The sequence below is a fragment of the Parasteatoda tepidariorum genome, chromosome 1 (assembly GCF_982258835.1).
Source record: "Parasteatoda tepidariorum strain Cologne lab strain chromosome 1, Ptep-v5.0, whole genome shotgun sequence".
Taxonomy (NCBI): domain Eukaryota; kingdom Metazoa; phylum Arthropoda; class Arachnida; order Araneae; family Theridiidae; genus Parasteatoda; species Parasteatoda tepidariorum.
In genome coordinates this window covers 10,847,061-10,859,461 of record NC_141755.1, presented here as the reverse complement: position 1 = coordinate 10,859,461, position 12,401 = coordinate 10,847,061, and the positions used below count along the sequence as shown (strand labels likewise).

Sequence of the window (12,401 nt, the reverse complement as noted above, 5' to 3'; positions counted from 1 at the left end):
TAATAATTTATGACGTGAATGAAATGTTTTCATGAGAGATTATGAAATAAATAATAAGTGATTCGAATTATTATATATATAATCAAATATCTAGTTAAATAAACTTGTTTTCATATATATTTAATATTTTACCGATTTAATAATGTACAGTGAGTTAGATGGGTCACAAAACAAATTTTAAATTGAAGGGAAATTAAATTACTAGATGTAAGTACATGTATATTCCTTATTTAGTATTTTCTTTTGATTATTTCATAGAATAAAGAAGTTAAATAAAAAATAAGAAAATGTCAAATATTAAATATTTACATTATTTATGTGTCTGTTTTATTGATGTGATTGAATAGCAACTTGCCTAATGGATTAATAATATGAACAAAATGGGAATTTAAAGTTAAATATTTATTATCGTAACTGTTTTACGTATGGGAATCTCGATAAAAGTAATTATCAGTTCTTATTTGCATTACTAGGGAAAAAGAAAGAAAATATATTACAAAATTTAAAACGAATTTAGATTTTAATCTTTAGTTACTTTCTGACTAAAAATAATAAGTTTTAATAACATGAACATTAAAACATGAAAAATGAACAATTTATCTAAACATTCAATATTATTGAAAAGAGATAATAAAGCATCTACGATGAATACGCAGTGTTGGATTGTTATAATACCAATATTATACTAAATGCAAATAGATACTTGAGCCTAAATGATATTTTTCCAAATCATAGCATTTTTGCTCAAAATTCATAAACGCTACATCAGATTATCACATTCTTTATGTAATTATAAATTGGATAGACGCTTCATTAATACTGCTTATTTTATAATTCTATTTCCACCTCATAATTGAAATTTTATGTGCGTATACAGAAAATTACGATTGCTTATTCGTTTTTTGTTGCAATAAGGTTTCTGACAAGTTCCGACAACTTCTTTTTATAATATATTAATATAAAAAAAAAGAAAACTAGCTTATTCGTTTTATTATGTGTAAACTTATAAAAACTTATAAAGACTAGCATTATTATTTTTCTAAATGGTCAGTTTTATATAAAAATAAGGAATTTTTTTGCATATAAGATAAACAATGTAAAAAAATTTCAATCTAAGTATAGCAGTTCCATCTAAGTATAGTATTCTAAGTATAGCAAGTGCATGTACTAAATTTCTTTAGTATATGCTATTGCTTTTTCTAAAACAAAAAGCAAGGGTATGCAATACTGAGTTGGGGATCAATGTAGTTAAAAAAGCAAATTTTTAAAAGTTTTCGCACTTGTATTTGTGAAGAAACATGCATAAAAAATTAAATTCCATTTTTTTCTTGGTTGTCTGTAGTTCTAAACATGTATGTTATGATTATAAACACTCGTGAGAAATTGTAAATATTTATTTCATAAACAGCATGAGATACCGTGTTTAAGGTGGTCTAAAATATGAAAAAAAAATCTGAATTTGAGATAAACGCATTTAAAGACGTTAAATCATTAGTCTATCCACTGTTATCACCTTTCATAGAAACTGCTGTACCATTGTAAATAATTGGAGTTCAAACAAAAGTATTTTTAAAAAGCTAAGAGTGCAGGAATTCAAAATTTATAACCAACTCTATTTCGAAAGTTTTTCTCAAATGTTTTAGTCAGTACAGTAAGTTTCCAACATCAATAACGTGGAAAATCGTTTCTCTCCAAAAGTTATGACATAGTGAAGATGAGACGAGCTGGAGAAAAATGGTTTCAAAAAACCTAAAAATATGTTTTTTCTTCCTCAGTATCAGATTTCATGAATATAAACCATTCGTACTCTTTGATCTCCATACGCATACGGCGTAAAGGAGAAATAATAATGTTTTTTTTCATCTTTCTTATTAAATAAACTATACAATTTAAATGGAAAGTAAAATTAGATTTGTTCAGTTAATTTAATTGCTTGAAGCGTAACTCTTACAAAAAATTATTTTCGTCAGTTATTCTAGATGGAAATGTTTTTTTTTTTTCTGGAGTCATTCTTAAAGCAATTGATTTCGGGAGAACATTTTTACATGGTGAGGTACGGAAGCGTTATTCTTACAGGAAATTAATATAAGGTTATAATCTTACAGTATATGTTTTTGTGGCTTTTTCTTAGAGTAAATGATTTCGTTATTCTCACAGAAATTTATTCAGATGCAAGTAAACAGGGCTTTTCCTTTTACAAAATGGTCTTTTTACAATTTAATTTTAAAAATGGAAATTGAATTTCATGCATCACTAATACTAGGGTTAATTAATTATAGGGATATCAATTTGATATAATTAAAAGTCACGCAAAACTTTTTAAATATTCTCGCATTATAACATAAAAAAACATTAATTTTTAATGCTTGGTTTTAATATTCTCATTCATTTTATTGTATTTTGCTCTGCTCAAAATTCCAATTATTCACATAAATTTTGTAAGTAATAAAACATTTTGTACATATAAAAGTATCGTATATATTAAAACTATTAAAATGGATGTATTTCTTTTATAAATTAATTAATATAAAACTTTTAAATTAGATAAATAGGATATACTCAATAAAGCCTTTTAGAGTTTTCCTTACAGACAGTTATTATAAATAAATAAATAAAAAGAACTTTAGCAATGCATTTGATAACTTTTAAATAATAGTCTATGTTGGCAATCAATTCACTAGGGTGTTTGTTTTTTCGAGAAACGCATTAAATAACTTAATTTGCATCCGAAATAAATAGTTAAGAGATTTTATGTAACCATACATAAAGGTGGTTTGGCTTAAAAGCTTCCTAAGTAACAATTCATTGGTTGAGGTTTCAACATTTCTAAAGTTTTCCCTTTTTATTATTTGAAAATTTAGAAAAGTTTATCTCTCCCTTTTAAATCTCTAGAGAGCTAAACGGGGGCATTTTCGAAACTTAAGCTATTTGTACTTTTAGATTGCTGTTGTCTCTGATAGATTATTCTTTTCGGAATAGGAAATGGAATATTTAGAGAGAGTTCACGAACAAAGAATAAAAATAACGAATGGTACGTATTAAAATGTTCGTAAACTTTAAGAACTAGAGATCTGTGTCGAATAAATGTTTAATTGAAAACGCTGTTTTTCTTTACTGAACATTGTTGGGAAGTTGTTGGAAGACTTTGTTGTATTTGAAGCAGCTGCGAGTGGAGGTAAACTTTTTCATGTGCCTTGTGAGTTTTGCATGATTAATGCAGAATGTAAATGAAAACATAATATTAACCAAGTTTCATGGTTATGGCCATTTTTTTGTATTATTTTTTATCTACAGAGTTTAAAAAAAAAAGTAACATCCTGAATAACGTTTGATCTAATGATGGTATTTAAGCTTAGTGGTTCATGAGGGGACTATCAATCAGTGCATATATCATCTGCACTAATTCATAAACTAATAAATTAGTGGGAATGATATTTTAAGTTACGAAATTTGTCACAAAAACGTATTTTTTAATAAACATATCTTTATTTCAATGGTTTTGGTTCTTTATCTCTCGAAACATGTGGAGTAGTCACTATATTTTTATAACCGTCGTTGAACGGCCGACCCAATTTTGGGCTTACTACTACTAATCTTGAACTCCGTAGCCTAGTAATTTTAAACCCAATCCAGAAGACAAGGTAACTCTTGCATCAAGTTTTGGTGAAATTTGCGTTCGGGGAGGACTTTTTAATGGAACTAGCTCGCAATTGCGTTACATAGAGAGCGAAACTGCGAAACCTCCCGCGGAGAGCCTGCTAACCTATGGTCCGTTTATCATGAAGGATATATTACATCAGCACTGTGGTCGATGCGAACTGGGTGCGGAATTTGAATAAACCAGCCATCACCGGGATACGAACCTGGTTCATTTCATTGGGAGGCGAGCGCTCTATCCTATGAGCCATGATCCTAAATAGTTGGGTCAGAATAGCGGTCGAAGATTTTAGACCCTTAAATATCAATACACTTTTTGGGTATTTCGCCATAACTCGAGAATCTTTTAAGCAAATTGAAAAATTTTAAATGTAATTTTGTTTATAAAATTTTTTCTTCCATTATAAAATTCACCTATCAACCGAAAAATAGATGTTTTCATTATTTTAAAGAATATGATTTCACACACACACGCACGCACGCACACACATATAATAAATAAATAAATACAAGAAAACACTAAGAAAGTTAAGAAAAACAATAAGTTACTTGGAATTCTAATGTTTCTAGGAGCATCTATTTAAATACTACTGACAAACAATACAAATACAAATGAACAGAATTAAAAGAATATGTAGTAATATTTATTTATCCAAAAAACAAATTGATAAACTCTTTCAAAATCCGATAAAAAACAATGGATACCCAACTAATGTAATAAAATTTTATATAAAATCATTGAATTAATCGTATATTTTGGTGGATATATTTACTAAACATTTTTTTTGTTAATTTTTATGATCTTCCCATGTGCAAATCCATTTCAGGCCAAAATTCATTGCCAAAATTATTTACTAAATAATTTCTTTGTTAATTTATATACATTTTCCATGTGCAAATCCATTTCGGGCAAATCCGTGGTTAGAATTATTTACCAAAAATTCCTTTACTAAACAATTTCCCTTGTTAATCTATACAGTTTTTCCATGTGCAAATCCATTTCGGGCAAATCCGTGGATAAAATTGTTTGCTAAAAATTTCTTTATTAATTTATACAATTTTCCATGTACAAATCCATTTCGGGTAAATCCGTGTTAAAATTATCTATTAAAATGTTTTCTTTTATAGTTTAAATAATTTTTCTATGTGCTAATCCATATCGTGCAAATCCGCGGCTAAAATTATTTGCAAAGAAGGCAATTTATGTTTCTCTTTTCTGTTTTATATTTTTTCTTAAATAAACATCTATCTTCTAAAACTATTTATGATCAATTTGTAAAATTATCCAGTATAATATTACCTTGCGCACATCCATTTCGGGCCCATCCATGGTAACTAACAAATCAAAACTCATAATAACAAATCACTTCAGCAGTGCAGTAAGAACGACACTTTAAAACCCTCTTGTTACACTCAATTTGCGCTTTTGTTTTCATCTTTTGTTTTCATATTTTGTAATCTGGCAATCTTTCTGCGAAAACATTTTTAAATCATTCTTGAAAAATTTCCGTCCATGTAAGTTGTTATGATTTTGCTACTCGCTTTATAGTTCCCCCTTTTTAATGCGTTTTTCTTTTTCTTTTATTTTATTTTATTATCAGTTTTTACATGTTATTTTTACTTTTTATGATCTATTTTATTTGTAGTTATTTTATTAAAAAAATTTTTTTTTTGAGTGCTCCTCACACTATTGTAAAAAAAAATTTTGCTTTGGCTTTATTGATACAATATCAGAAAGCACTCTGTTTTGCAGATATAATCGTGTGGGCTGAAGAAAAGATTATATCTTTTTTTCCGGCTTTTTTTCCGGTTTTTTAATTAAAATTTAATTTTTTTTTTTTAATAAAATGTTGTTTGTTATTTTTTACTTATTTTTTCCCACCCCCTTTTTTTCATATGTCTATAATTTTTCTTTGTTTTATTCTTCATTTTGAACTTATATATATATATATATATATATATATATATATATATATATATATATATATATATATATATATATATATATATATATATATATATATATATATATATATATATATATATATATATTTTTTTTTTCTTCTTTTTTTTTCTTTTTTTTTCTTTTATCTTTTATATTATAAATAAAAAAGAAAAAAAAATCTTTGTGTTTATATTGTGTTTATTTACGTAGTGTTGTCATATGATGAGGAATTTATTGTATCTCATACATTCAATTCCGCTTTCAGTTTTGTTATGGATGATGGCCATTTTGCTTTGACTACTTGTGAAAATAATCTTATGACATTGTCCAAGTAACTGTAGTTGGTAGGATTTGCCTCTGGCTAATCAAAATATAAGAACTAAATTTATATAAATTTGTATAAAATATAGTCCATTTTTGAATGTATATGATTATAACCAAACTCAAAATTTTTTTTTTATGAATTTATATTTTGTTCATATTTATAAATGTTACACTCATTGGATCAAATAGTTTTAAACAATATTTTGATGCTATAAATAAATTATCATTTTCAAGCCAAAATAGAATTTTTCGTGAAAGTGCTCGTCGTACGAGTCATTACATAAATATCACTTAACAGTATATTTTTTCCTGACTACCGTAGAAATCATCACTTTTGAAATTTCTTTTAAGCAACACAGATAAAAATTTTGATAAGATTACCGTATTGTATGGTAATGACATTTCTGTTAAGTAAACCCTAACTCTGGTTATATAACCAAAATATACAATATTTTCCGTTCACAAGATAAGGGTTTACCTAAAGTAATTGGTTTCCAAAACTTAAACTGAAAAGTAAATTTAACCGAATAAATGTTTTTTATATACCATGATCAAAGTTATCATGATAAAATTACCAAAATTTATTATATATGATGACACCGTATTTTATTGTCAAATTTACGAAAATAATTACCAAAACACTTCGGTAAAAATTACCGAGCTTTTGTTGGTCCCAGAGAGACTGAAATAAGCTAAATTTTACCATATTCTGGTAGTTTTTATCGTATTTTTTTCTCAGTTTGTATTGACTCCAGAAGAGAGATCTCAAAAATTCACAAAGCATTATTGAATTAGCAAACGGTCAAAATCGGGAGAATTTTTCTCCCTAATACACTATTTTCCTATCTAATAATAGAGAAGAACGGTTTTGCTATGCGGAGAAGATTACATGTTAAAACACGGCTTTTTACGTGTAGAATCGTCAGTGGGTTAAACCAGACGATTTTTTTTTTTAGAAAAAGGATTAGGTTTTTAAACATTATGGAACAATAATTGTTTCATTGCAGAAACAACTTCTTGAAATGTATGTTAGGTATAAATATGTACTCACCTATTTTCATCGTAACGTCGGACCCTTTAATAAGTAATGCTACCGGATCCTTGTCATTCCTGGTGATAGTGACCGATGCTCCTTTGAGACTCAGATTATAAGTGAGACGTATAACTTGACCACTGGGAGTTATGGATTCTGTCAAACGACCATACTCGTCGAAGTTGTAAATGTATGATTTTCCGGTGCTGTCCTCTTTACTTCGGAGAAGACCGGTACTTCCGTGGTAGTCGAATGTCGTTTTGAAATTGGACGGTGTTGTGAAGCTCTGAAGCATCATCATACGAGACACTTCTAATCGACATTTACCTCCCTGGGTATTCTCAATATTGTTCACCTGAAACAGAGGATTAAGCCAATGCTGAAGTATTCTTTGAATATTAATTAAACGATTGAATTTAACGTGTCTTGTGCGAACGATAGGACGCAAACAGTGAAAATGAGAGTAAGGAATTTATAGTTTTCGCCAAATGCAAGCTTGCAGGTAGGAATTAAAGGTAAAGTATAATCTTTATTTTTTACACAAAGAAAAAAAATTCTGGTAAAATCACCGTATTTGTATGGTAATTACATTTTTGCTAAGAAAACTTTCTTCTGATAGTAAAATCTAAATATACGGCATTTAAACCATTCATCTTTCTAATTGTAGCGGTTTACCGGAAATTTTGATTTTCAAAATTCTAGCTCATATTACCACACATTTAGAAAAAAATACGAAGCTGAAAAGTAAACTTAACCGCATAAATGACTTTTATTCCATCCTTTAAGGTATAAATTACCGAAGTTTGCCACATTTACCAAACTTAAACACATGTTTTAAAATCATATTTCATTGCTAGAAATTATCGAAGTGTTTCCGTAAAAAGTACTATGATTATTAGTGTTCCCTTAGCGCTATTAAAACAACAAATTTCATCATATTCTGGTAGTTTTGACCATACTTTTTTCTCAGTGTAATATAAACGATTGCACTGAAAGCCTTTTGTGTGACGATGACGCAAACAGTTAAAAGAAGAGTTAGAAATTTATAGATTTCTCTTTTGGTAGTAAACAAGTTATTTTTAACTTTTTTTTTTACAAATGGAAAATTTTCCAAATTTAAAAACAAATTAATGAAATTTTTGAAGTCAGGCTCCATCGAAGTAGTTTTAGTTTGACGCTTAGTCATCTAATCAGCAGATATTATTTAGTTAATTGCTAACCATAAATAGTCTAAAAAGGAAAGAGCTTAAAGTCTAAATTGTTAAGATTTCATAAAAGAAAAAAAAGAAAATCAAAACCTTTAAGATTCCTGCTTTGTTTGTTTGATCAAATTTTAAACACATGTGATTATTTAAATTATTAATGGAGCAAACGCTAATAAAAATTGTATAACACAGCTAATTTTTTTTTGTTCGCTACAAAATTGAAAATGACATGTTTAACATATGCTTATTTCAACACATTAAATCAGATTGTATTTCTCCAAAAGAAGTTCTTTTTTTAATGTCACATTAAAATTTCGTATATGTATATATTTATACTAAAATGCATAGTATTTTGGTAATACTTGATGGGGTTTTTGCTTAATTTTTCAAAAGTAATATTTCAATAAAATTTTATGGAAAAAGCTCCCGATGATAATAAATTTTTATTCATATTTTCTCTATGTTACAAAATATACACGAAATAAACTACCCACCATATACAAAATGACATGATGAATACTGTTTTTTTAAAAAAGGGAAATGACCGTAATACGCATCTTTATGATAGACTCGCGGTCGTTAATCAGGGTTTCAGAGGTAAAAAATATATATAAAATATGACGCTCACAAATCACGCTCTTAAGCTTGAATAATTTAATGTTCTTTGAGACATGGCCTAGGGATAGTCCGATACATTGAGTGAATTTGAATTTTAGCGGATGTTTATCGTTTTTTAAAAAGTTTTATTAAAAACAAAAGGAAAACAATAGAGTATTTGAGTATAAAAGAAAAAAAAAAACACAGTTTGTGCATACGTGTAAATCAAATAAAAAAAAGGCGTTTCCTAAAAAGAAAATCGTTTTTAGTAGAGGGCATGGTTTCCCCGGATGACCAGCAAAGTTGAAAACATTTGAGGGATCGAATCAATGGGAATATTAATGAGGGGCAGGGGGATTCAGTCCCACTCCTCTAGAAGAGCTGTTTCCAGTTCTTGGAGAGTTAGTGGGGTGGTAGGCGTCCAACAATTTGTCTGCCTAGAATGTCCTGAACTTGCTCGATTGGGTTCATGTACGGAGAACATGCCAGCCAATTCATTCGCAAGATTCCTTCCCCCAAAAGAAAATCATTCACCAAGTTAGCATAATGTGACCTGCAATTGTTGTCCATTAACATGAAATCTTCTCCTATTGCTGCTTTTTAAGGGACTAAATAGGTCTCAGGATCTTATCCCTATATCGGGGACCTGTTAGAGCTCCATTTTGAATGATATGGAGATCGGTGCATCCATCAACGAAGATGCCAGTGTAGACCATTACCCCGACACTAAATCTCACGCTTTCATGAAAGGAACGGTAGATAGTTTCTAGTGCCACGTTCCTTAAAGATAAAAATACGCATCATAATACGCAAAAATATTATCAGGATGAGCAGAAAAACGGGACTCGTCAGAGAGAACAATATTGCGCCACTCATTTCTCCTCTAGTTCACATGCTCTGTTGCCCACTCCTTGCTGGCTAAACGGTGCCTTGATATTAACGTGACACACAACATTGGTCGCCTTGCATACAGACCTCTGGAGTGAAGGCGCTTTCGGAAAATTTGTGTCGAAATTGTGGTGCCAGTAGCGAAGCGCAGGTGTTGTGGTCAGTTTGTTGAGACATTGCACTCATCGAAATAACACGCTTACTGAATGTCGATAATTTTTCCCCGCTTTGTCTTACATTAAGTTGAAAATCAAATCAAATTCGTTACCGCTAAAGCGTTGTCCTCGACGTTAAACTTAAAATTTACCTACTGCGAAGTTTGAAAATGAGAAAAATTTTCATTTGTGACTCTTCTTCCATTTTATGCCAAAAAAATGTTTATTAAGTTATTTTATGCTAAACAATACAATATTCTTTAATTGTTTTGAGCAGTATATACCACGAATACCAAAAACCATTGATGAATGAAAGTCTTTAATTTAGATATTTGTAATTTGTCTTCAGAAAATATTAAAAAAAATTATCTTGATGCTTATTTATTGAATTGTAAAAAGAAAAAAAAAAGTATTTCACTGCTAAGAAATTTTTGAAATATTTTAAATGCTAATACGAAAAAAACTGAATATAAAATATTAGTTGAAGTTTTATTCAGATTAAATTAAAAATAGTTTATATTAAAGCATAATATTTTCTGTTACATCTAAGTTAAAGATTTCTCTGAATGTTTAAAAAAGGAAGATATATGTATTGAAGAAGTTATATGGAAAATTTTATATATTTATTCAGATGTAGTACAGCACAAAAATTAAAAAGAAAAAAAAAGATACATATTTATTTTTAGACAAATGCAAAAATATCAAGCAAAAAATTTGCTTCTTTTATATGTGAGATATGGCTTAGCTTCGATTTTCTTCGAGTTTAAATTCAAGTGATGCTAAATTTTTAAGTGTGTTTTACTCTATGATAACGTTTTAACCTATTTAAGTAATATATAACAAATACTCAAAAGCAGTGACTGCATGCAATATACACATTTTTGTCAGTAAATTTACCCTTAGGTTTATATTTTTAATATCAATAAAATAATAATAAAATCATTTTTCAACTTGGGAATTTCTTGGAGTTTTAAAATGATAATAAACGAAATTCTGAATAAGAATAGAACTATTCATGGTAGTTTTATTCAAATTACAAGCAGAAAAATGTCCACATTAATGCAAAATATTTCCGTTATAGTAAAAAAAAAATTCTGCGTAATTTTTTTAAAAAATTTCTCCAAGAAAGTGAATGGAAAAACTTGTTATTTATTTACTTGCACATCAGCACGAAAATTCAAAAAAGTAAGTAACTAAATATACTTTTGAGAAAATTTTGGAAATGCGTACTACATTTCCTTAAAATAATTATACTCTGTTGCAAGTTAAGTAAAAACCATTATCGCTATGAAGAGAGCCTGTTTGCGTATAAGTGCAAGCTAAATGGATGCCAAACTCCAAGCACGAACGAGTATCAACGCCAACTCTTCAAACGACGTAGCACGGCCTTCTTTTTGCTTATAAAAAAAAGCACAAAATAAATTTCTGTCGGACGAGTTTAACTATTAAACGCTTTTATATTGCTTTGGAACCATAATGATATAATTTAATAGCTAAATAAAACTGGTCGCGAATGATTCCTTAAATCCTAAACAGCAATGGTTTATTCTTATGTTGCAACGGAGTATAGTAGTAATTTTATGTATAAGGATTAAGCTATTTTACCTGGTTGTTGTAGTCTCTGAGGATATAGATCTTGTTTCCAGCCGCATCTGTGACTGTGCTTAATTTTCCGAAACTAGTGTTGACATTGTAGGAAAAAGTGTACACATCTTTCCCACTAATTGTATTTCTTGTAGCTATATGCTGTCCGTGCCGATTGAACACATAAATTTCCTGCGATTCAGGTGAGTAGATGTTATATTCACTCAAATCATTCAACTGAGGTAATGACGCAGTCACAGAACGTATCCTCAAATTACCCTGATCACAGATGTGTAATAACCCATTTGGAGAAACTGTAATTGAAGAGATGGTGCTCAACTTCGTGGTTGCAGCTAGAACATGCTCTTCATCAAAGCAAGAGCAGCTTTCGTCTAAGCAACTGCATTTGGATTCCGAACCCGCAAATCTGGATATCCTACCATCACTGCCAATGACTCTAACTCGATTTACAGTTTGAGAATCGCTTTCTGCAATGTATAGGTCGCCGTTAGGAGCAAAAGCTATACTTTGAGGAGATTCCAAGTAGACATCTGTGGCTAAATCACTCTTTTCTCGGCTGTTTGTTGATGATTGGGTTGGACACTGCAATGGTCTGCCAACAGCAACTTTCAAACGGTTATCGGGAGTTACTTTCAAGACTAGATGGTCATCGAGTATGTGTAGAGATCTATCCAAAGGGTTGATCGAAAGCTCTGTAGGCCATCTGAGATTGACCTAAATTAAAAAAAATAAACATGCTAACAGTTGTAGCTCCTTTTGTTTTCAAATATAGATTTGTTTAAAAACAGTTGTTCAACAAATTTCATATTTAAATTTGAACTTACACAACGTCTATTTTTGTATAAGTCCGTATGATTTTAAATAAAGCCATAAATAAGTCCACATTTGTTAAAACAAATTTATCTGTTTTTAACTATGAATTTAACGCATATTTTTGCAATATTTTAAGAACCTTCATGCACGTAAAATACGAGTTTTTACTATCACATTTT

The 12,401-nt window shown here is 29.2% G+C and overlaps 1 protein-coding gene across 1 annotated transcript in view; it reads right to left on the bottom strand.

The window, feature by feature from the left end:
- The window catches only part of LOC107455277 (teneurin-m), a 467,942-nt gene that overhangs the window by 32,296 nt on the left and 423,245 nt on the right, over positions 1–12,401 (bottom strand). Inside the window, exons 25-26 of the mRNA XM_016072782.4 lie at positions 11,410–12,123; positions 6,978–7,314 (exon numbers count right to left, since the gene is read on the bottom strand). Coding sequence (XP_015928268.2) covers positions 6,978–7,314; positions 11,410–12,123 — 1,051 coding nt within the window. The remainder of the gene's footprint in view (positions 1–6,977; positions 7,315–11,409; positions 12,124–12,401) is intronic.